Genomic DNA, 23,270 nt, shown 5'->3' with positions numbered 1-23,270 from the left:
CCCATACGACTGCGAGTCCATGTTTCTGGTCACCGATCAAAGCTGTTCACGTGCGAATGTCCGCCGCTGCTGGAACTTTTTCACACTTGATGCTCAAAGTCACGCTTCTGTAAACTGCCGCCTGGTTTGCACAAACTGAGGCGCAGTTCGCTCTGAGAGATCACTGCAGACAACACAAAATATTATTATGTTGTGACAGCCGTCAACAGCTCTATGGCAATGAGGCTGATCATGCTCCTGCAAAGCCCCCCCCCCCCCCCCCCCCCCCCCCCCCCCCCCGCTGTGAACAAATATGCAGCGATCAAGGATCACCGCCTCAAAACCTTTGACCTGTCTGACTGAAAGGGCCAGCAGGCTCTTCTCTTTGCATGGGCTGGAGAACAAGGCCTTCAGAGTTCATGGATAGAATGCCGCAGCTCCTGACAGGACAGCGGCTGGTGTTTTTGTGCAGTAACTCTCTCACGGATGGACTGAAAGGCACAGGAGCCGAAAATATCGCAAGGGTGCGTAGGAGGCCTGAAAATAAAAAACACTGGTGTGCTGTGGTGGCTGCTATATCACTGTATTACGTTACTAAGCCATATATATTGATTTATTTTTATATTTATTATAGTTTGCTGTGTGTTTTGAATAAATGTGTGTGAAAATTATTTCGCTTTCCCGCTTTATTTTTTCTTTCTTATTTCTGATTGTAAACCATTATTACACTTATAAAACACCACTATAGCATATATATTCTGAAAGTACAGGTTGTCCTGAAAAAGAGACATACAGCTTGATTGTGGGATGCAGGGTGAGCTTTTAACAGCAATAATAAAGCATTTATGCCAGGCGAGTGTCCAAAAACTGCCCTCGGACCTTGGAGGGTTAATCTGACCCCCCACCCAGATAAAAAAAAAAAATCCAAGCAAACAGGCTGAGTTTGCCTTATAATTTCCAACGGTCCATGAACGCAGCAGCGCTCACAAACTGGCTTCTGCACTGTATGAAAACATTCAACTATTCGAATGAAGTCGAGCTAAATGCTAATGTTATAAAAACTAAGCAAATGATAAGAAACCGCCAAGAACAACAGCAAAACGAAATACAAATTGAGGTTTTCGGTGGCATTCGGTCAAATTTTTCAACAGTTTAGAAATCCTGATGAAGCACCAGTTGCAGGAACAAAGCTGCGTGAAAGTTAAACGATGCCAACGAAAGTCCAGATTTCTTGTTTTGTTTGGGCTTCGTTGCCCTTTTTTAAAGCTAGAGTGCCAGGAAGCATATTGAAATTGAGACGATTGTTAGAATTTTGATGGGGACCAAAGTAATTTTGTTCGTTAGTGTGAATATAAAGGATTCCCAAAATATTAGTCTGAACATGATTAAAATTCATCCATATCGAAACAAATTCTGAATTATTGGCACGTGCCAAAAATTCGAAAGCCATGACGCCATCAGGGTGACGTCACAGGTCACGTGGGGGGGTTTCACCGCCAGCTGCAGCGACAGAAGACTGGCGATCGAACTCATGAGGATTGTGCAGTGCTGCTTTTGGACAGGTGAGTTGCCTGGTGACTGGTGTCTGATGGTATACAGTTATGGTTATTATCTCAGTCTGTTATTATCTGATTATCTGAGTTAAGTGCACCTGCGCAAGTGCAGACGCACTTCTGGCTTGAATTCGTCTGCAGGTTTTGACGTTCGCTGGAGCGAAATACGCTATGGATTTCCCTCAAATTATGTATGTTCCCATGACTTACAAATTCCCCCAAAATTTTAATGGGTTCTAAATATGATGTCGTTTATATATATTAAACTTCAGACTTTATTTTATCTATTGAAGATTGCCAGCATTCTAGCTTTAAGTGGCATGTGACCGGGCCCTTAGTGATCCAAGGATGTTTCATTCAGCTCATTGAAGCTTTAGTTATTGATTGATTCAAATATCATCAACATTCATTCCATATGTCTAACTTGAGAGGTTGAACGAAGTTGGACAAAAATCAAACAAAATGCTAACGTTACAAAAACTAAGCAAATGATAAGAATCCATAAAGAATGAAAGCAAAATGAAATACGGATGAATGGAGGCTGTCGTTGGCATTTGTTCAGTTTTTTAACAGTTTAAAAATACCGATCAATCACCAGCTGCAGGAACGAAGCTCAACAAGATTAAACTATGCCTCTGTAAGTCAATGAAAGACCAGATTTGTTGTTGTGTTTGGGCGTCATTGTCCTTCGTTAAGTGGCGTGTGATCAGGGCTCAGTGGTGGGCACAGCTAACCAAAAAAATTAGCTTTGATAACAGATAAACAGCTAACTGAAAAGTTATCTTTTATAAAGCTAAACTGATAAACCACCCAACAAATTATCGGAAGCTACAGATAACCGATAACTTCCAGTATTGTCTCTGATACACTTGCAATGACTAAGAAGCTGATTTTGAGTTTTAACACCACAATCGCTTCTGATAGCATCAAAGGCGACTACAGACCCAAACATTGAGTCAGTACTTCTGTCTTTGTGCACCCTGCCCACTGCTGGAAGCTCCTGTTTACTACATAGCTTCCAGCAAAGAAGCAGTTGAGAGGAGCAGCAAAGCTCAACTCTCTACTCTTTAACAGTGTTGCCATGAGGCAGAGGTTGTTGGGAAAGTGTCAGTACACGGACCCACAACAGGGGGCGCAAATGAACGGACAATGAAGAAAGTCAAATAACAAGGCTTTACTGTTGTGAACACGCACAACAAATACAACAAATCACAATTTCGGTCTCAAGTTAAATTCCAACGGTGTCGTGTGGGCAGGCTCGACGATAGGAGACGTCTGTCCAAGACGAACCGGAACCACCCGATTTCCTCTGCCACCGAACCCCGGGAATACTGGAACCGCCAAGTCCCGAACTCCCAGGTGGTCTCTGCCTCCGCTCGTCGGATCCGGTACTGCTGGCGAGGAACAGACAGTCAGACGTGGGTGCGGCTGCACCCAACAACACGTGGGGTGGAAAACACCACCTCCACCTCTAATCAGAAAACAACACTGTCTAGTAACTAGGATACTTATCAAATACGTTCCTTTCACAAATGATGAAGGGCTGGCTGAGTTCGTTACCTCCTTGGTAGAGCGATATCTCGGCAAATGAGGTGGAGATGCCGTCCTGCTGATATACCTCCTCAGTGATTGGGATCAGCTGTCTCCAGTGATAGATGACAGCTGTCATCCTGGCTGCTCCCGTAAGGCGGCAGCGCCCTCCGGTGCCTGGAGCCCGCACTCCAGGCAGGGCGCCCTCTAGTGGTGGTGGGCCAGCAGTACCTCCTCTTCAGCGGCCCACACAACAGGACCCCCCCCCTCAACGGGCGCCTCCTGGCGCACGACCGGGTTTGTCAGGGTGGTGACGGTAGAAGTCGGCCAGGAGGGCCGGGTCCAGGATGAAGCCCTTCTTCACCCAGGAGCGTTCTTCGGGGCCGTACCCTTCCCAGTCCACCAGATACTGAAAACCCCGGCCCATCCGTCGGACGTCGAGGAGCCGGCGTACGGTCCAAGCCGGCCCTCCGTCGATGATCCGGGCAGGAGGTGGCGCCGGACCCGGAGTGCAGAGGGGTGAGGTGTGATGGGGTTTAATCCTGGAAACGTGGAATACTGGATGAATCTGCAGTGAGGCCGGAAGCTGGAGCCTCACTGCGGCGGGATTGATGACCTTGAGTATTTTGTACGGGCCGATGTATCGTTCTTGCAGTTTTGGGGAGTCCACTTGAAGGGGAATGTCCTTGGTGGACAACCACACTTCCTGCCCAGGACGATACGTGGGAGCCGGGGCCCGCCGCCGGTCTGCATGGTTCTTCGCCCTCGTCCGGGCCCTCAACAAAGCAGAACGGGCAGCATGCCACACCCGACGGCACTTCCGTAGGTGGGCCTGGACCGAGGGCACACCGACCTCCCCCTCAACCACCGGAAACAACGGGGGTTGATACCCCAAGCACACCCCGAAAGGGGAGAGGCCGGTGGCTGATGACACTTAGCTGTTGTGGGCGTACTCGATCCAGGCCAGGTGGGTACTCCAGGCCGTCGGGTGCGCGGCTGTCACACAGCGTAGGGTCTGCTCCATCTCCTGGTTGGCCCGTTCTGCTTGTCCGTTGGTCTGGGGGTGATACCCGGACGAGAGACTGACCGTGGCCCCCAGTTCCCGGCAAAAGCTCCTCCAAACATGCGAGGAGAACTGGGGACCGCGATCAGAGACGATGTCTGATGGTATCCCATGCAGACGGACGACGTGGTGGACTAGGAGGTCCGCTGTCTCCTGGGCCGTTGGTAGCTTCGGGAGGGCCACGAAGTGGGCCGCCTTGGAGAATCGGTCCACTATCGTGAGGATGACAGTGTTTCCCTGGGACGGCGGAAGACCCGTGACAAAATCCAGGCCGATGTGAGACCAGGGGTGATGAGGCACGGGCAGCGGCTGCAGCAGCCCCGATGTCTTGCGGTGGTCGGCCTTGCCCCTGGCGCAGGTGGTACAGGCCTGGATGTAACCCCGGACGTCGGCCTCCAGGGACGCCCACCAGAAGCGCTGCCGGACGACTGCCACGGTTCTTCGCACCCCAGGATGACAGGAGAGCTTAGAACCGTGACAGAAGTCCAAAACTGCAGCCCTGGCTTCTGGTGGGACGTAAAGTTTGTTCTTCGGTCCAGTTCCGGGGTCCAGGTCTCGTGTCAGGGCCTCCCGGACGGTCTTCTCCACGTCCCAGGTGAGGGCGGCCACGATAGCGGACTCCGGGATGATGGGATCCGGGGGATCCGACGGCTCCGTTTTGACCTCTTCTTCATGTACCCGGGACAAAGCATCCGATCTTTGATTTTTGGTCCCGGGACGGTAGGTGATCCGGAAGTCAAAACGACCGAAGAACAGTGACCAGCGGGCTTGCCTGGGATTCAGCCGCTTGGCGGTCCTGATATACTCCAGGTTCCGGTGGTCAGTGAAAACCGTGAATGGCACGGACGTTCCCTCCAACAGATGTCTCCACTCCTCAAGAGCCTCTTTCACCGCAAGGAGCTCTCGATTGCCGACGTCATAGTTCCGTTCGGCTGGGGTCAACCTGCGGGAAAAATAGGCACACGGGTGAAGGACCTTATCGGTCTTCCCGCTTTGGGACAGCACGGCTCCTATCCCTGAGTCCGAGGCGTCCACTTCAACCACTAACTGGCGACTAGGATCGGGCTGCACCAGAACAGGTGCAGACGAGAAGCGCCGTTTCAACTCCTTGAATGCGGCATCGCACCAATCCGACCAGGTGAAGGGGACTTTTGGTGAGGTCAGGGCTGTCAGGGGGCTAGCTACCTGACTGTAGCCCTTAATGAACCTCCTGTAGAAATTAGCAAAGCCTAGGAACTGTTGCAACTTCCTACGGCTTGTGGGTTGGGGCCAGTCTCTCACCGCCGCAACCTTGGCCGGATCAGGAGCGACGGAGTTGGAGGAGATGATGAACCCCAGGAAGGACAAAGAGGTGCGGTGGAACTCACACTTCTCGCCCTTCACAAACAGCCGGTTCTCCAACAACCGCTGCAGGACCTGACGTACATGCCGGACATGAGTCTCAGGATCCGGAGAAAAGATGAGTATATCGTCTAGATATACGAAGACGAACCGGTGCAGGAAATCCCGCAAGACATCATTAACTAATGCTTGGAACGTCGCGGGGGCGTTTGTGAGGCCGAACGGCATGACCAGGTACTCAAAGTGACCTAAGGGGGTGTTGAATGCCGTTTTCCACTCGTCTCCCTTCCGGATCCGAACCACATGATACGCGTTTCTAAGATCGAGCTTGGTGAAAATTTGGGCTCCATGCAGGGGTGTGAACACAGAATCCAACAGGGGCAACGGGTATCGGTTGCGAACCGTGATCTCGTTCAGCCCCCTATAATCAATGCATGGACGGAGTCCGCCGTCTTTTTTGCCCACAAAAAAGAAACCTGCGCCCATCGGGGAGGTGGAATTCCGGATCAACCCGGCAGCTAATGAGTCCCGGATGTAGGTCTCCATTGATTCGCGCTCAGGCCGGGAGAGGTTGTACAGCCTACTGGACGGAAACTCACTGCCCGGAACCAAATCAATGGCACAATCATACGGACGGTGGGGGGGAAGTGTGAGCACCAGATCCTTGCTGAACACGTCGACAAGGTCGTGGTACTCCACCGGCACCGTCCCCAGATTGGGCGGGACTCTGACCTCCTCCTTAGCTTGGGAGCCGGGAGGAACCGAGGAACCTAAACACACCCGATGGCAGGTCTCGCTCCACTGAACCACTACCCCGGACGGCCAATCAATCCGGGGATTGTGCTTCAACATCCAAGGAAATCCTAAAACCACACGGGAGGTGGCCTGAGTCACAAAAAACTCGATCACCTCTCGGTGATTTCCCGACACCACCAGAATTACAGGTGGTGATTATTATGCGTGATCGGAGGGAGTAGGGAGCCATCTAGTGCCCGAACCTGCACAGGCGAGGTAAGCGCCACCAGAGGGAGCCCTATCTCCCTAGCCCATCTGCTGTCCAGCAGATTCCCCTCAGAGCCCGTGTCCACCAGTGCTGGGGCCTTCAGGGTTACATCCTCAAAAAGGATTGTAACTGGGAGTCGTGTGGCAATGTGGGTGTGTCCCACGTGAATGTCTCGGCCCACCCCTAGCCCAGTTTCTAGGGGCGGGCGTTGGAGTTTAACCGCTCGGGGCAGTCTCTCATATGGTGCTCTATTGCACCACAAACAAAACAAGCTCCGTGGGCCCGTCTCCTCTGTGCATCTGGTGCCCTAAATGTTGCCCTACTCATGTCCATAGCTTCGTCAGCAGGGGGAGCTGTGGCCCCACGGAGCGCAGGGGCCGTGGAGCGTGGGGAAGGCGGAGCGCGGTCGGAACCGGAAGGGAGAGGGACGGCGCGTGCCCGGCCACGCCCTTCGTCTCGTTCCCGCCGACGTTCTTCTAACCGGTTGTCTAACCGTATGACGAGATCGATGAGCCCATCTAAATCCCGCGGTTCGTCCTTAGCCACCAGGTGCTCCTTGAGAACCAAAGACAGTCCGTTTACAAAGGCGGCGCGGAGGGCAGTGCTATTCCAGCCGGACCTCGCAGCCGCAATGCGGAAGTCGACTGCATAGGCAGCTGCGCTCCGACGCCCCTGTCTCATTGACAGTAGCACGGTTGAAGCGGTCTCGCCCCTATTAGGGTGATCGAACACGGTTCTGAGCTCCCTTACAAACCCATCGTATGTCAGAAGGAGCCGTGAATTCTGCTCCCAGAGCGCTGTAGCCCAAGCGCGTGCCTCACCGCGAAGCAGGTTTATTACATAAGCTACTTTACTAGCATCGGTCGTGTACATGACGGGACGCTGTGCGAAGACGAGCAAGCACTGCATCAGAAAATCCGCACACGTCTCCACACAGCCTCCGTACGGCTCTGGGGGGCTTATGTAATATGTTCCTTTCACAAATGATGAAGGGCTGGCTGAGTTCGTTACCTCCTTGGTAGAGCGATATCTCGGCAAATGAGGTGGAGATGCCGTCCTGCTGATATACCTCCTCAGTGATTGGGATCAGCTGTCTCCAGTGATAGATGACAGCTGTCATCCTGGCTGCTCCCGTAAGGCGGCAGCGCCCTCCGGTGCCTGGAGCCCGCACTCCAGGCAGGGCGCCCTCTAGTGGTGGTGGGCCAGCAGTACCTCCTCTTCAGCGGCCCACACAACAGAGGTCTTGGAAAATAAGGCAGTGCTGACTTATGGTTTGGTTTATAAATAAAATTAATACCGATAGATAACTGCATTAATGTCAATTCTGTCATTTGTACAAAGTTAAAATATAACATCTATCTTTTAATGTTGAATAATGCAGTAATTCTGAAGTTTTGTAACAAACACAGAGAGATGGCAAAGGATTTTGGGTAAACTGTGCCTCCCCTAACACTGATTGGTTGACTCATTCATTCTATGTAAACCAACATGTTAATGTGTTTTTACCAACAGATAAATGTGCTTTTGTAAAATATGCCATTTTTTTATTTGTAAAAAAACACAGCCAACTACTGGATGCTCAGGACTAGGGTGAATACTGTCATGAACACTACTGGCCAGTAGATTGCAGTTGAGACAGTGAAAACTTGCCAAAACAAAAGTCCAGATAATCCGTGTCTGCTATGTATAAGATTCGTGGAATTTAATAAACGCAATCTGAATTTCAGACATGTTATATATATTACTCTGGAACAAAGATGACATACAGTGTTTGACATAAGCAGGACTGTAATAGTAAACAGGAATCAATTGCAATGATTCCAATTGAAAATAATGGAGGAGCAACTTGAGCTTCTTCTGGCATTTTTACATCAAACAAACACAATAACAATGTCTATAAACCCAGAGAATATATTCATGAGAGTTTTAAACCACTATACAAAGACTTGAATGCTGTTGTCTGTGTGGAGCCTGATCAGAGCGTCTCAAATGCATTTCTTCTGTCGTGAATGTACTGAGGTACTCATAATGCACCTGGGCACAGCATGTCCACACTAAAACCTTCAAAATTAGTGCATTACTTTAAAACTAAAACATATAGCTGATAAACTTCAGACGTGATGTTAATTTAAATAACTTGTCTGAAATTTTGGTGAAAATTTTAACCATAAGTTAAAACTGTATGCCTCTGGATGACTTGGGTGATATTGCCAGCATATAAGTATGGGGTCAAAAGAAATGAGCTTTTTATCTTTTTTGTGACCGGTTCTCCTTTGCCTTTAGAGGATAGAGCAGTTCCTTCTACAAGGGTAGGCTGAAAAGTTCTAAGGCTCAGTATGATTCAGTTAATGCATTAACTGTATCACCTTAATGCATTAAGGTGATATAGTAGAACCTTCTGTTTATGGAGGATAGAACTGTGCATCTACTATAAAACATTTAACAGCTAGGTGCTTAATTGATTGTAGATTTCATAGATGTTTGTAACTATTCAGCTTTGTTTGCCACGTCTGCAAAAATACATTAGCGGTCTGAAAATTATCAGACCAAAACTTATCGGAAGATAATTAGTCCAGTGACGGTTTTCAGAGATATCTGAAAAGCTAATCCATCCATCCATCCATCCATTTTCTTCCGCTTTATCCGGAGTCGGGTCGCGGGGGCAGCAGCTCAAGCAAAGCCGCCCAGACCTCCCGATCCACACACACCTCCCCCAGCTCCTCCGGGGGAACCGCAAGGCGTTCCCAAGCCAGCTGAGAGATGTAGTCCCTCCAACGTGTCCTGGGTCTTCCCCGGGGCCTCCTCCTAATGGGACGTGCCCGGAACACCTCTCCAGCAAGGCGTCCAGGGGGCATCCGGAAAAGATGCCCGAGCCACCTCAACTGACTCCTTTCGACGTGGAGGAGCAGCGGCTCGACTCCGAGCTCCTCCCGAGTGACCGAGCTCCTCACCCTATCTCTAAGGGAGTGCCCAGCCACCCTGCGGAGGAAACTCATCTCGGCCGCTTGTACTTGCGATCTCGTTCTTTTGGTCTTGAGCCAAATCTCATGACCATAGGTGAGGATCGGAACGTAGATCGATCAGTAAATCGAGAGCTTTGCCCCCCTACTCAGCTCTCTCCTCACCACGACGATCCGATACAGCGACCGCATCACTGCAGACGCTGCACCGATCCATCTATCGATCTCACGCTCCATCCGTCCCTCACTCGTGAACAAGCCCCCGAGATACTTAAACCCCCCCCACTTAAATACTTAAATCCGGGTTTGGGGATTGCCGCCGCGACAGGCACCAGAGACCTTCATGGTTCAAGGTTCAAAAGGTTTATTGTCATATGTACAGTAAGAAACGTATTTCCCTGTGCAATGAAATTCTCTTCTTTGAAATTCTCTTTCCCTTGCGACCACAGCTACGAGCGGCCGCATTGACAATGGAGGTGGAGAGCATGGTCCACTCGGACTCCATGTCTCCAACCTCCCCCGGGATCTGGGAGAAGCTCTCCCGGAGGTGGGAGTTGAAGACCTCGCTGACAGAGGGTTCCGCCAGTCATTCCCAGCAGACCCTCACGATACGTTTGGGCCTGCCAGGTCTGACCGGCTTCCTCCCCTCCCAGCGGATCCAACTCACCACCAGGTGGTGATAGGTCAGCAGCTCTGCCCCTCTCTTCACTCAAGTGTCCAGGACACGTGGCCGAAGGTCAGATGATACGACTACAAAGTTGATCATCGACCTCCGGCTCAGGGTGTCCTGGTGCCATGTGCACTTATGGACACCCTTGTGCTCGAACATAGTATTCGTGATGGACAAACCGTGACTAGCACAGAAGTCCAACAACTGAACACCACTCGGGTTCAGATCGGGGAGGCCGTGCTTCCCAATCACCCCTCTCCAGGTCTCACTGTCGCTGCCCACGTGGGCATTGAAATCCCCCAGGAGAACAATGGAGTCCCCAGTCAGAGCGCTATCTTGTACCCCTCCCAGGGACTCCAAGAAGGTCGGGTACTCTGCACTGCCGCTCGGCCCGTAGGCCAAGACAACGGTGAGAGACCTGTCCCCGACCCGAAGGCGTAGGGACGCGACCCTCTCGTTCACTGGAGTGAACTCCAACACATGGCGACTGAGCTGGGGAGCAATAAGCAATGTGACCCCAGCTCTCCGCCTCTCCCCGTGGGCAATGCCAGAAAAATGAAGCGTCCAGCACCTCTCCAAGAGTTGGGTACCAGAGTCCAAGCTCAGGCTCCTTCCCTCCCAGCGAGGTGACATTCCACGTCCCAACAGCCAGGGGCTGTGAGCATGGACCGGGCTGCCGGGCCACCCGAACTCGACTGCCACCCAATCCTCTCTGCACCCGACCCCCATGGCCCCCTCTGCAGGTGGTGAACCCACAGGAGGGCGGACCCATGTCGCTCTTTCGGGCTGAGCCCGGCCGGGCCCCATGGGCTAAAGCCCGACCACCAGGCCTGGCTCCAGGGTGGGGCCCTGGCTCCGCCATACCGGGCGACGTCTTGGTCCTTGATTTTTTACTGGTCATGGAGGTTCTGAACTGCCCTTAGTCTGACCCGTCACCTAGGACCTGTTTGCCTTGGGAGACCCTACAAGGGGCACAAAGCCCCCGACAACATAGCTCCTAGGATCATCCGGGTACGCAAACTCCCCCACCATGATAAGGTGGCAGCTAGAGGGGGAGTGAAAAGCTAATCCAATAATGAAAACATTATCTTCGATAATTAGCGGTTAGCGGATTAGCGGAACTGTGCCCACCACTGCAAAATGTTCTCCATTCTAGTGCACAAATGTTTGTAAAGCCCACGCAATTTAGCACTTGTTCAGTATGATATCAGTACATGAGGTCCTCTGTGTGTAGTGAGTCTTAAGTCCCTGTTGACAGATTTGGAGGAGCGTCTTCTGTGTTTTGTGTTTGCACCCTGACATGCTGAATATAACTGTCTGAATTCAGTGTTGAATCCTATTTAACTATGTGAAATCAAGCATATTTCATTATTATTTTTTCATATTTTTCCATGCGCTGTAACAGCGTGGTACTTGGACAATGAAAATGTGGATGAGTGGGTGAGAGAGGTAGTTCATGTCAGCCAGATTTTATAGATAGTAACTTCAAAATAATGTGTTGAATTGAACAAAATGACATATGCTATGGCATATAGATAAATGTATGAATTAATTGATTTTATAATTTAGTAAAAAAAAACAAGTTTGGATTGTTCATTTGAATCTCTCTCTCTCTCTCACACACACACTCACACACACACATTTTTTTCAGTTCAATTTATTTTCATTTATATAGCGCCAAATCACAACAAAGTTGCCTTAAGGCGCTTCACACAAGTCTGTGTCTTCGTTAAAGAGCATAAGACAAAGTCTTTCAGCATAAAAATACATATTTTTAATGTGTGACAGTATCCTGTGTCGTAACTGAATCTCTGCTGTTTCTAACAAACCAAACTGGGGGAAAATTGGATAAAAATTCAGGGAGTTATTGTATTTGGGGATACACCTTCCTCAGTACAAATAAATGCACAGGGACCCCATCCAAGATTGTGGCCGACTGATACGTCGGTTCCAGTCGGCAGCGGCAGTCCATGAGACGTTTACGTGTATAATGTCTATGATCACGCCACTTTCCCTTTTTTCTGGTGTGTGATTATGGTGTTTTACTGGTGTCAACAATTCCCAGACAGCATGGTTTTCTTCAATGAAGCTGCAGAATGTGCAAATAAAAACTGAAAAAGCTGGATGTTCACCTGTGGATGTTGAATATCATCTTCTCTGTTCATCAAACTCCCTGAGATCCTCATGTCTGCCCTCCTCTGCCTGTTCTACAAATACTAATAACTCAAATACTAAGTTGTTTTTGTTGCACACATGTTCTTTCCTAGATAGAATTTCTTGCAGTTGTTTCCTGGTTAACATTGATTGCTGTACATTGGAAGCCACTTTTGATTCTGTCTGGTCTCCTCCTCCTCTTTGAGTGCTAGTGGAGAGAGAGGAGGAGGTGGGGACCAGACAGTGTTTGTTTTTGTGTGTTGACTACTCACCTGGATGAGACCTGGGTGAGTGCACATAACTCAGGCAGCCTCTGTTCATGAAAGTTTGATTTCGCCTCGAGCCATGAATGGTTTGCGTAAAATACATTTAGAAATGTATTGCCTCCACAGCTGTGACAGGGTTTAACAGTGACAAAATGGCACTGCTAAACATGTAAACTAATTTGTTTGTGTGTGTTGTCTTCCCTCTCTCTTTCTTGGCTCTTTTCTATCTCTGGTTTCTACTAGATCACAATAACGGAAACAATGCTGTTCTTGCTGCAGTACATGTCCAAAGAGTTTGATCGTACAGAGAACACAGTGGCCACCGGGGACTGCTGTTACCTCAACCCACTGGTGCGCAGGACCTTTCGGTTCCTCGGTAGGTCACAGACTGTGCACATATAGTTTGAGATTTTGGAAGATATGTATTTGGTCCATTCATGTTCCATTTGTAGGTTTTTTGGATTTTTACTAAAAGAAATTGTTAAGATAAGTGATTGTTGTCATAGGCAGAACTGGGTAACCCCTGGCTTCAGTGAGTAAAAGTCAGATGATGTATTGTTATGTCCGCCAACGAAGCTGAAGAAGGTTATGCTTTCCCCCGTTTGTTTGTCTGTTTGTGAACAGACTGGAACCCACAATTTTTCAAATATTGTTATGAATTTTTTTTTTACTGAAGATTCATATCCTGATAAGCAAGAACTGATTCAATTTTCAAGGTCGTGGATCAAAGGGCAAAGTCAGAAAAAATCATGGAAAAATCCCCATATTTAACATTGGATGAATTTAAAAACAATCATAACTGTCAACAAAGATTAAAAAAAAAATTCATATTTGAGAGTGTTATGTAGGATGGTGTCCTTTATCGACTGACATCGTTTGATCTGGAGCTGATCCAGATTACAGATTTTGTGGCCATTTAAATTTAACACCAAAACTCCATTTAGTGTATATTTTACATTATACCTTAATCAATTGACCCATGCGAATTGACCCAACTGACCTAATTTCCCTTTTTATAAAATGTGACAGCTGATGTATTCCTTTATTTCTCATTTTCATTGCTTGCACATTAATTGGTAGAGAGATATTGATGAAAATGTGTAATGAATATTCATGTATTCTCTTCCCGCTGTGTTCAGCAACAAGACTCAGCTCTACATCTTACAACCCCAGTTCCAATGACGTTGGGACGTTGTGTGAAATGTAAATAAAAACAGATTACAATGATTTGCAAATCCTCTTCAACCTGTATTCAGTTGAATACACCACAAAGACAAGATATTTACCCCAATCTCAATTCTCTTTTGTACCCCTTCCCCTTCCCAGTGGCCCTACCCCTACCCCTACGCCTACCCCTTTAAAACAAAGGGTAAGGTGAAGGGGTATGCTTTTAGCCCTATGAATTGAGACACCCATCCGCCTTAGGAGAAAAAAACTGCCCGTGTCAAACTGCCGTCTTCACTGTTTGTTATCATGGCAACCGAAATGCAACTTGTTGCAGTAGCCTGTTTGCTCTTTTTATTTTCTCGCCTTTCTGTGTAAATGCAAAGAAATAGAAGAAGTCGCAGATTTCTTCAACGCATTGCAATCATGTCATGTTAATTAATGTAGCTAATTTGTTGTTTATAATAATAATAATACTTAATAGTATTAATAATTAATTAATTTGCAATTGATTAATGTTAATAATATTAAAAATAATTCATCAATAATAGTAATAATAAATATTGTGTGATTAATCATTAATTGATTAATTAGTAATTAAAATAAATAAACACTTGAAATATCAGTCTGTGTGGAATGAATGTATACATTATACAAGTTTCACTTTTTTGAATGGAATTACTGAAATAAATCAACTTTTTCATGATATTCTAATTATATGCACCTGTATGTATGTTATGGGCTGCATCTAGTTCTGTTAACCTTATATTTCTTTTTCAAATTCTCCCATTTTTTTGCATCCAGCCCTATTTCCTTTAGAAATTTCCTTGACAAATAATATCAGTCTATTAGGACATCAGGTTATGTGTTACACATATACATGTGTGTGTATATATTTTCCAACTTATTCCCATTGATGAAACTTTTCATTTGTGTGCTCAGGGCTCCCTATTTGTTTACAAAATACACACACGTTAGAGACCTTGAAATCCAACAGCAGGGATTGATATTATCCAAAGATTTATGAACATACAAATTAACGTGCTTATCCTTTATCATGATTTTCTCCATTGTGAGATATAAAAGTGTCTTATCATTGCGTTCTTGTGTATATGCATTATAACGCCTCAGCGCACGAGTGAAGTTACGATATTCCTCAGAACGACAATATACGCAACATTCATCCAGCAGCATACACGTTGCTGTCAAAGGCAGTTGCCTGTAAAGTTTTTTGGCAAGTTATAACTTTCTAAACAGCATAATTTGTAATGAAAGCCGCTTTCACTTGTGCGGCTCTGGGCGCCATGTTTGTTTCTGTGAAGACAGCGGTAAGCTCCTCCTACCCCTCCAAATGGAGTGTGCATCCAGATTCACTCTGTTTGGAGGGGTTTGTAGTCCTCCGCTTACCCCTCCGCCTCGCTCCAAAAAGAGAATTGAGACACCGCTCTGTCTCTCGTGCCCTCGCAAAATGGAGGGGAAGGGCTGAGGGGTAAAATTGAGATTCAGCCTTAATGTTAAAACTGATAAACTTTATTGTTTTTGTGCAAAATATTTGCTCAGTTTGAAATGGATGCCTGCAACACATTTCAAAAAAGCTGGGACAGTGGTATGTTTACCACTGGTTACATCACCTTTTCTTCTAACAACATGTGGACTGATGACCCAGGCAAACGGATCCAGTTCCAAAATCCAGCTACTCCTACGACCCATAGGGTCAGTGTCCATAGCCGTGTTCCTGATGCCCAAAAGTGGACGATGGTCAGTTATGATTGAGAAAATGGACAGTCTCACATAGTGCTTGAAGTCACACACGGCCCACATGAACGCTCACAGTTCTCTACCAAACATTGACCACCTCTTCTGTGTTTTTGTGAGAGCCTGGCTGGCATACGCCACTACCCTCCCGAGCCCCCGTCATCCTGTGTCAACACAGCCCCCACTGTCTCATTGGAAGCATTGGTGTAAACTTTAAAGGGGAGTGCCAAATTTGGCCGTGTTACCACAGGAGAGGAGGTAAGCACCTGCTTAACCCTCTGGGGTCCGAGGACATTTTTTGGACAGTTCACTCGCCTGGCATAAATGTTTTATTATTGCTGTTAACAGCTCTCCCTGCATCCCACAATCAAGTTTTATATCTCTTTTTTTCAGGACAACCTGTGCTTTCAGAATATATATGTTTTTGTTGTGTTTTATAAGTGTAATAAAGGTTTACAATCAAAAATAGGCAAGGAAAAAATAAAGCGAAAAATATTTTTCCATGCACATTTATTCAAAACACACAGCAAACTATAAAAAACAACTGTTTTGACACTTTATAAAGGTAATTTGAGGTCTTGTGTGAAAGTCTGTACAACAAAAAGGTTCAAACAATAAACACAAATGCACATTTTGAACAATATATACAAAATGGTCTATGCGTTTTGTTGTCCATTGATATGGTAAACAGTGCTTTATGCAGAGAAAGCAACAGAGTTATCCAGTAACATTTACATGCAAACTAGTGGAGCAATCCTGATAGTTACACACTCTTTGTTTGAGCACGTGAGATTGTCATCAGAGGCTCTCCGTCTGCTCCTGCTTTCACTGATCGCTGTGCGTAATGGCGCAGGGCGCACTGAGTATGTACTAATAGTATGTACTCATTGGAGCACCCAGGGGGCTATTCAAACGGGCCAACTAGTAACACATCACTCCTGAAAACGATCTTTGGCTTTTCATGTGAGTTAAATCTGCCCTACGATTGGATTTTGGAAAACCATGTGACGGTGAACCAATTCCGATTGGACACTCACATTGCGCACATCATCACACAGCTTCTATGAGGAGGACAAAGATGGCCGATGGCTGGCTCGAAAGTCTGCTGAGTTAATTTTCAGCAAAAAAAAGTAAGTTTCTATCTCATATCATTCAAAAGTTATTTATAATTTACTAAAGCTTGGTCTTAGCTGTCGTATATGATGGCATCGGCACCAGAGGGTTAAGGTAGGAAAAGACCCCTCACACTCTGCTGTCCTCTCAAAAGGCACACCGGGTAATTCAGTGGAGCCGCATGTTTCAAGAAGTCCTTCATGAACCTCCTGTAATACGAACACAGGCCCACAAATGTCCTCACCTCCGCCGAGGTATGTGGAGTGGGCAAGGCCCTCACCTTGTCCGTATTACAGGGGTCCAGTCGGAGACCCTGCCAAGAAACTATGTGGCACAAAAAACCACATAATCCCTCACAAAGTGGCATTTGCTTGGGTTCAACTTCAGCCCGGCCTGCTGAGTGAGATGATCTCTGAAGGAGCGGGTGTAAATCATTATTTCGTCCAGGTATACCCCTCAGAACAAGTTCCATTGTCAACTGAAAGGTCGCCGGAGTGTTTGACAGACCCATCGGCATGGCTCACCACTGGTAGAGCCCCCTGCCGGTTGTAAAGGCTATCTTCTCACGGTCCTCCTCAGCTACCTCAACCTACCAGTAACCGTTAGAAAAGTCAAATGTGCTGAAGCAGGCTGAGCCTGCCAAGGCATCAAGGCTGTCATCTACACATGGTAGAGGGTGTGAATCTTTAACCATCACCATATTAAGGTGACGATAATTGATACAAAAACTCCACTGTCCCCCTTTTTTATTAACCAACACCATGCCCATGCACAGGAGCTGCAACTCTCCGCTACCACCCAGTCTGCCAGCAGGCCAGCTACCTGTTACTCAGTCGCTGCCCTTTTTTCAGGAGATATGCGATAGGACTGTTGTTTAATGGGGAGATGGTCATCGGTTGTAATGCGATGTGACACCAATGTGCACTTTCCCGTGTTCCTGTCAGACAGGTTGAAAACATCAGAAAACCTAAGAAGGAGCTCTGAGAACTACCTTTGCTGTGTTGTGATGGGTGAATCATCTAAGATGAATGTGCCCCTCGCCGCCGGAGGCGAGGTGCCCCCCCCATATTAGCAATACTGGGGAGGGCTACCATGTCATCTCTCCCCACCGAGTGGAACTGATTGAGGTGCAGTCCCCGCTGAAGTTCGACGGCTCCCCCAGATGGATTGAGAACACGTGCTAATGTGAGCCCATTTTTCACACTATTCACTGAGTGCGCTACAACTAGCCCTGTTGACTCTGGGGCATTTGGTTCCAGATATGCTTCGAAATCTTTAGCAGGCAACATAGCACCACAGAGAAAACCAACTGTCACTGGCACCAGGGCTTCACTAAAGGGGGGTATCGTCACAACATTCACCACCGACACATTACAACAGTTGAGGGTGAGCTCCCCGCCTTGCAACAGGGGCACCGCAACATCCCATAATTGCAGTACTCCCCGCCCCATTTCCAGCAACGCATGGTTCTTAGTCAAAAAGTCAAGCCCAAGTAGAACACTGAGTAGACTCCCTTAGTACATAGAAGTGTTGCTGCCAACAGGTCGGACCCAATCGGAATGTGACCTCATTGGAGCCCAGTGTATCCAATAATTGTCCATTAACCGCATGAGAGCTAACATAGTTCTTTTTCAAAGGCCAGTTCCTCAAAGCAGGGACCGACATTCGAAAATCTGCACTGATCAACGAGACATTAGCTCCCGAGTCCATTAGTATAGGAACCTCGCAACTTTCCACTACACCCCTGACATAGGATGTGGGACGGTCATGACAGTCCACGGTTGCGGCACTCTCAGTCATGTCCTCAGTCATGTCATGCTGTACGGGGCCCTCAGTCTGAGTGGCTGGCGATCAGGCCTCAACCCCAGCTACTGTCTGTTTTCCTGGTGACTGCCTTCGATAGATGATCGTCGTGGAAAGAAATGCACACCGTGTCTCCTTGGCTCCTTCCTCGCTAAGGGACCTCCAACCAGGACTGGGACTCCTGCCCTCTGGATTGACATCCGGACTCCCCACTGGCACAGCTACAGCACCCTCCAGATGGAGAATGAAGGCTGCGACCCCTCCTGTCGGCATCTCTGGCTCTCAGCCTCTGATTCTCCCCGTACAACTCCCTCATCAACATTCTCATTGTACACATGTCCTCATTTAATTTGTCCGTGGCCCTCTGAAGGCCTTCTGTAACAGACACAGACTGGACAGCTGCACTCTGACTCAGGTAAACACCTGTGAATGAACCCACACTGTCTCTCTGTAGGGCCTCTCTGGCATTCTCACAGCGCTCAGCCACAGCCAGGGCCTCCTCATCGTCTGTCACGCCTTGTTCCAGGCACTTAGCTTTCAACACTGGGTCTAGGCCGGCCAGGAAGCATTGAAACTTCTCCTCTCGCTGTGCATTGCTGCCATAGTCCGGGAACACCTCCACCACCAGCCGGCTCACATCAGCTGCATACACCTCCAAGCTCTCTCCTGGGGCATGCACACAAGCAGAAAGGCTGTCTCTGAAGCGGTCCATGAACAGGTCAAACTATCTGGTGTCCATGGAAGTAAAAAAAAAGGAGGGAATGGAAAAATGGTTCCAAGACAACAGTAAAGTAAAAATAATGATGCGATCGCCAGGCCAATTGCTAAGACTGTAAATTGTTGTGCTGCAATGCATTGGGCGAGTTTGGGACCATAAGTGTAACGGGTATTGTGTTTTATGACTTCCACCATTGTCTCTGTCATTTTGTGTGAAAAGATAATAGCACCTCCTCCTTGTGGCAGAGTGTGGAAAAGGCAAAGCTTTGCTCTTAGTTTTTTTTTTTTTATGCAGCGCGCCACAATAATATGAGGAATTATTTTTGGGGGGTGCCATTAAAAATCTTGCCTACGGTGCCAAATTGGTTATGGCCAGCACTGGGTGTGCGTGTGTGATTTTATTTAGTAAGTTCAATGTAAGTACATAATATAATTGCATAATATAATATAATAGTATATAACATTATATAATAGCTGGTGCTCCCCGCTCGCAGTTTTATCTGGTAAAGTGAATGACAAGAAGCCTTGGGGCCAAAACGATCTCAAGCTATTCTCAAAAAATACAAATAACACAACAAAGACACGCACATCCAAAAGACATAAAAATGCGTGCAGGACCAAAAATATATACCAAAAATAAAAACCAAATGATCCTCACAGCCAGAGCACTCCAACAATCTTTTGGATGTGCGTGTCTTTGTTGTGTTATTTGTATTTTTTGATGCTGCACTCCGTTTTTTGACTGCTGCCTATATTGAGCTAACAGAGGATTACTCCCACAACAGGTGTGCCACATTGAGCAGATTGTCTGATGAAGGGCTGGTTGCTCGAAACGTCACATTAGTTTTTTGTTAAATGGAGCCTTGTGTTGGATCGCTCTGGCTGTGCAGATCATTTGGTTTTTATTTAAGGAAGCATATAGAGCCACAGCCCTCCCCCCACTCAGCAAAACGTACCATAGCCTGGTTTATGTAGAGCCAATCTACATTCCTGCAGTTCAACAGCAACCATTGATCACCAGAGTGGTTTGGAGGTGGTCACAGGAGGCTGAAGACTGTGTTTGTGGATATTTTGAGGGGACTGACTGGACTGTGCTCTGTGATGCACAGGGGGGAGGACATTCATATGGGACAATATTATCCCAACCAAGACTGTGCGCCATTACGCCAACAACAAACTGTGGGTGAGCAAGAACATCAAGGCAACACTGAATAGGAAGAAGGCTGCATTCAGGAGTGGAGACAGAGAGGAGCTCAATAGGGTTCAGCAAGAACTGAGGGAGAAGATGGCAGTGGGGAAGGACAGTTACAGGCGGAAGCTGGAGAGCAAGATTCAGCAGAACAACTTGAGGGAGGTGTGGAAGGGGATGAGAACCATCACTGGTCATGGTATGAAGGCGGACAAGATGATGGAAGGAGACCTTCATGAGGCCAACTAGTTAAATGTGTTCAGCAGGTTTGACAGCATGATCTTGCCCACCCTTTCCCCAGCTCCTCTCAGTGCCCCCCCTCCCCTGTGCACTCACCGAACATCCCAATTATTACTACCCCCTCCTCCCACCAACCTGCCTCCACTCCCCTCCCTCATCTTTCCCAATACCTCCCATCACTATAACTGTAGAGAAGAGAATTTAGTTGCCTGTGTCCACGAAAGGCTGTGGGTCCTGATGGCCTCAGCCTCAGTACTGAAGGGATGTGCTTTCTAGCTGTGTGGGATTTTCCAGCACATCTTCACCTTGAGCCTGAGCCAGATGGTTGTTCCTGAGTGGTGGAAAACCTCATGTCCGGTTCTTCTGCCCAAGAAAAAGAATCCCAGCACACTTAATGACTACAGACCTGTGGCCCTAACATTACATGTTATGAAGTCACTTGAGAGGCTCATCCTGAGGCACCTCTGCACAGTCACTGAATGATCGCTGGACTCCCTGCAACTTTTGTACCAGCCCAACAGAGGAGTGGAGGATGCCATCATCTTCATGCTGAACAGAGCTTATTCTCACCTGGAGGAGGCAGGCAGCATGATGACAGTCATGTTTTTGACTTCTCCAGTGCATTCAACATCAAACATCCTGACTTGCTCAGTGAAAAGCTACATGACATGAAAGTGGAGGCTTTACTGGTGACCTGGATCACCAACTACTTCACGGGGTGCCATAGTATGGGATGCTTTGAAACATTATATCCGACACCATCAAGAGCAGCACAGGGGCACCACAGGGGATGGTCCTGCCTCCCTTTCTGTTCACACACTACACCTCAGACTTCAGGTTTTGGTCACAGTCCTGCCACCTGAAAAGATTTTGGATGACTTTGCCATTGTAGGCTGCATCTGCAGTGACCAGGAGACTGAATGTAGGAGTGTGGTGGACAGGTTTGTGGAGTGGTGTGGACTCAACCACCTGCAGCTCAGCGTATCTAAAATGAAGGAGCTGGTGGTGGACTTCAGGGAAGGAAAGACCTGTCCGGACCCAGTTACCATTAATGGAACTGTGGTGGACATTGTGGATGAGTACAAGTCCCTGGGTGTCCATATAGAAGACAAACTGCACTGGACTGTAAACACAGTATAAGAAAGGTCAGAGCCGACTGTTCTTCCTTAGGACATACAGAAATATGTTGCAGATGTTTTATCACTCAGTGGTCTCCAGCATCATCTTGTACGCCAGGGGTGGCCAAGTTCGGTCCTCGAGAGCCACCTTCCTGACACTCTTAGTTGTCTCCCTGCTCCAACACACCTGAATCCAATGAAGGACTTGTTAGCAGACTTTTAATGAGCCTTTCATTGGATTCAGGTGTGTTGGAGCAGGGAGACAACTAAGAGTGTCAGGAAGGTGGCTCTCGAGGACTGAACTTGGAAACCCCTGTTCTACACTGTAAATCAAATCAAAAATCAAATCAACTTTATTAATTTATATAGCACAATTCACGACAGGGGCATCATACAACACAACTTGAAAAACAGAACAAATTGAATTAAAATATTAAAAAGCACAGTAAAAGAATAAAAACATACAAAAGTAAAAAGAATAAAAAATACCATACAATAACATAAAATACTAATGATAAAACAGGGAAAATAGATGGGTCATTAAACTAGACTTTAAACTCTCCACAGTCCGACTGAAATATCTGCACCAGGAGGTCATTCCACAGAGCCAGGGCATGATAGGAAAAGGCTCTGTGACCTGCAGACTTTTTATTCACCCTAGGAACACACAGCAGTCCTGCACTCTGCGAACGCAAGGCCCGAGGCGGCACATAGGGCTCAACCAGATCAGCCAGGTGGGGAGGTGCCAGTCCGTGAACAATTTTATAGGCCAGTAACAGCACCTTAAAATCCAATCTCAGAGAGACAGGAAGCCAATGAAGGGATGCCAGAACGGGTGTAATGTGGTCAAACCTTCTGCTTCGTGTCAAAAGTCTGGCAGCAACATTTTGAACCAATTGAAGACCCCAAATCCTGGACTGTGGTAAACCAGAAAATAGAGCATTGCAATAGTCCAATCTAGAAAAGATGCATGTATCAGAGTCTCAGCATCAGCCATAGACAGGATGGGACGAGTCTTCACTATATTTCACAGATGGAAGAAAACACTTTTCGTAATGTCTCTAATGTGGAGGTCAAAGGACAACGTAGGATCAAAAATTATCCCAAGGTTCATCACTTTGTCCGTTTGATGAATAACACATCAACCTAAACTAAGCACTACCTGGTCAAATTGATGCCGATATCTTGCTTGACAAAAACCATTATTTCAGCCTTATCAGAGTTTAAAAGTAGGAAGTTACTAAACATCCAGCTTCTCACTGTTGCAAGGCAGTCTTCTAAAGATTTTATGTGAATGAGAGTACCAGCAGTACTGGCATCAGCTTGTATTTGAGTATCATCAGCATAACAATGAAGGTCTATCCCAAAACGCCACAGTATATGGCGAAGGGAAAATGCAGGGGGCCTAAACCGGATCCCTGTGGAATTTCAAGTCACTAAGGTTAGAAGTAGTGTAATTATACAAAACACAGTGAGAACAACTGGACAGGTATGACGTCAAGCATGCAAGGGCACTTCCAGTAATCCCATAATGATTGATAATGATCAAACGGCACCAAAACCATAGTGGGTCAGAGTCCATTGCTCACAGAAGGTCATTCACTACTTTAGTGAGAGCTGTCTCTGTGAAGTGATATTTTGTAAAAGTAGAC

At 47.3% G+C, this 23,270-nt stretch overlaps 1 protein-coding gene across 3 annotated transcripts in view; it reads left to right on the top strand.

Moving 5' to 3' along the window:
* The window catches only part of LOC117513143 (phospholipid phosphatase-related protein type 5-like), a 237,396-nt gene that overhangs the window by 62,668 nt on the left and 151,458 nt on the right, over positions 1 to 23,270 (top strand). For all 3 annotated transcript variants that reach the window (XM_034173476.1, XM_034173474.1, XM_034173475.1), the window contains exon 2: positions 12,763 to 12,895. In XM_034173476.1, coding sequence (XP_034029367.1) covers positions 12,763 to 12,895 — 133 coding nt within the window. The remainder of the gene's footprint in view (positions 1 to 12,762; positions 12,896 to 23,270) is intronic.

This window comes from Thalassophryne amazonica, chromosome 1, assembly GCF_902500255.1.
Source record: "Thalassophryne amazonica chromosome 1, fThaAma1.1, whole genome shotgun sequence".
Lineage (NCBI taxonomy): Eukaryota > Metazoa > Chordata > Actinopteri > Batrachoidiformes > Batrachoididae > Thalassophryne > Thalassophryne amazonica.
The sequence above is the reverse complement of the archived record's forward strand: the minus strand, read 5'-3'. Positions and strand labels throughout refer to the sequence as shown.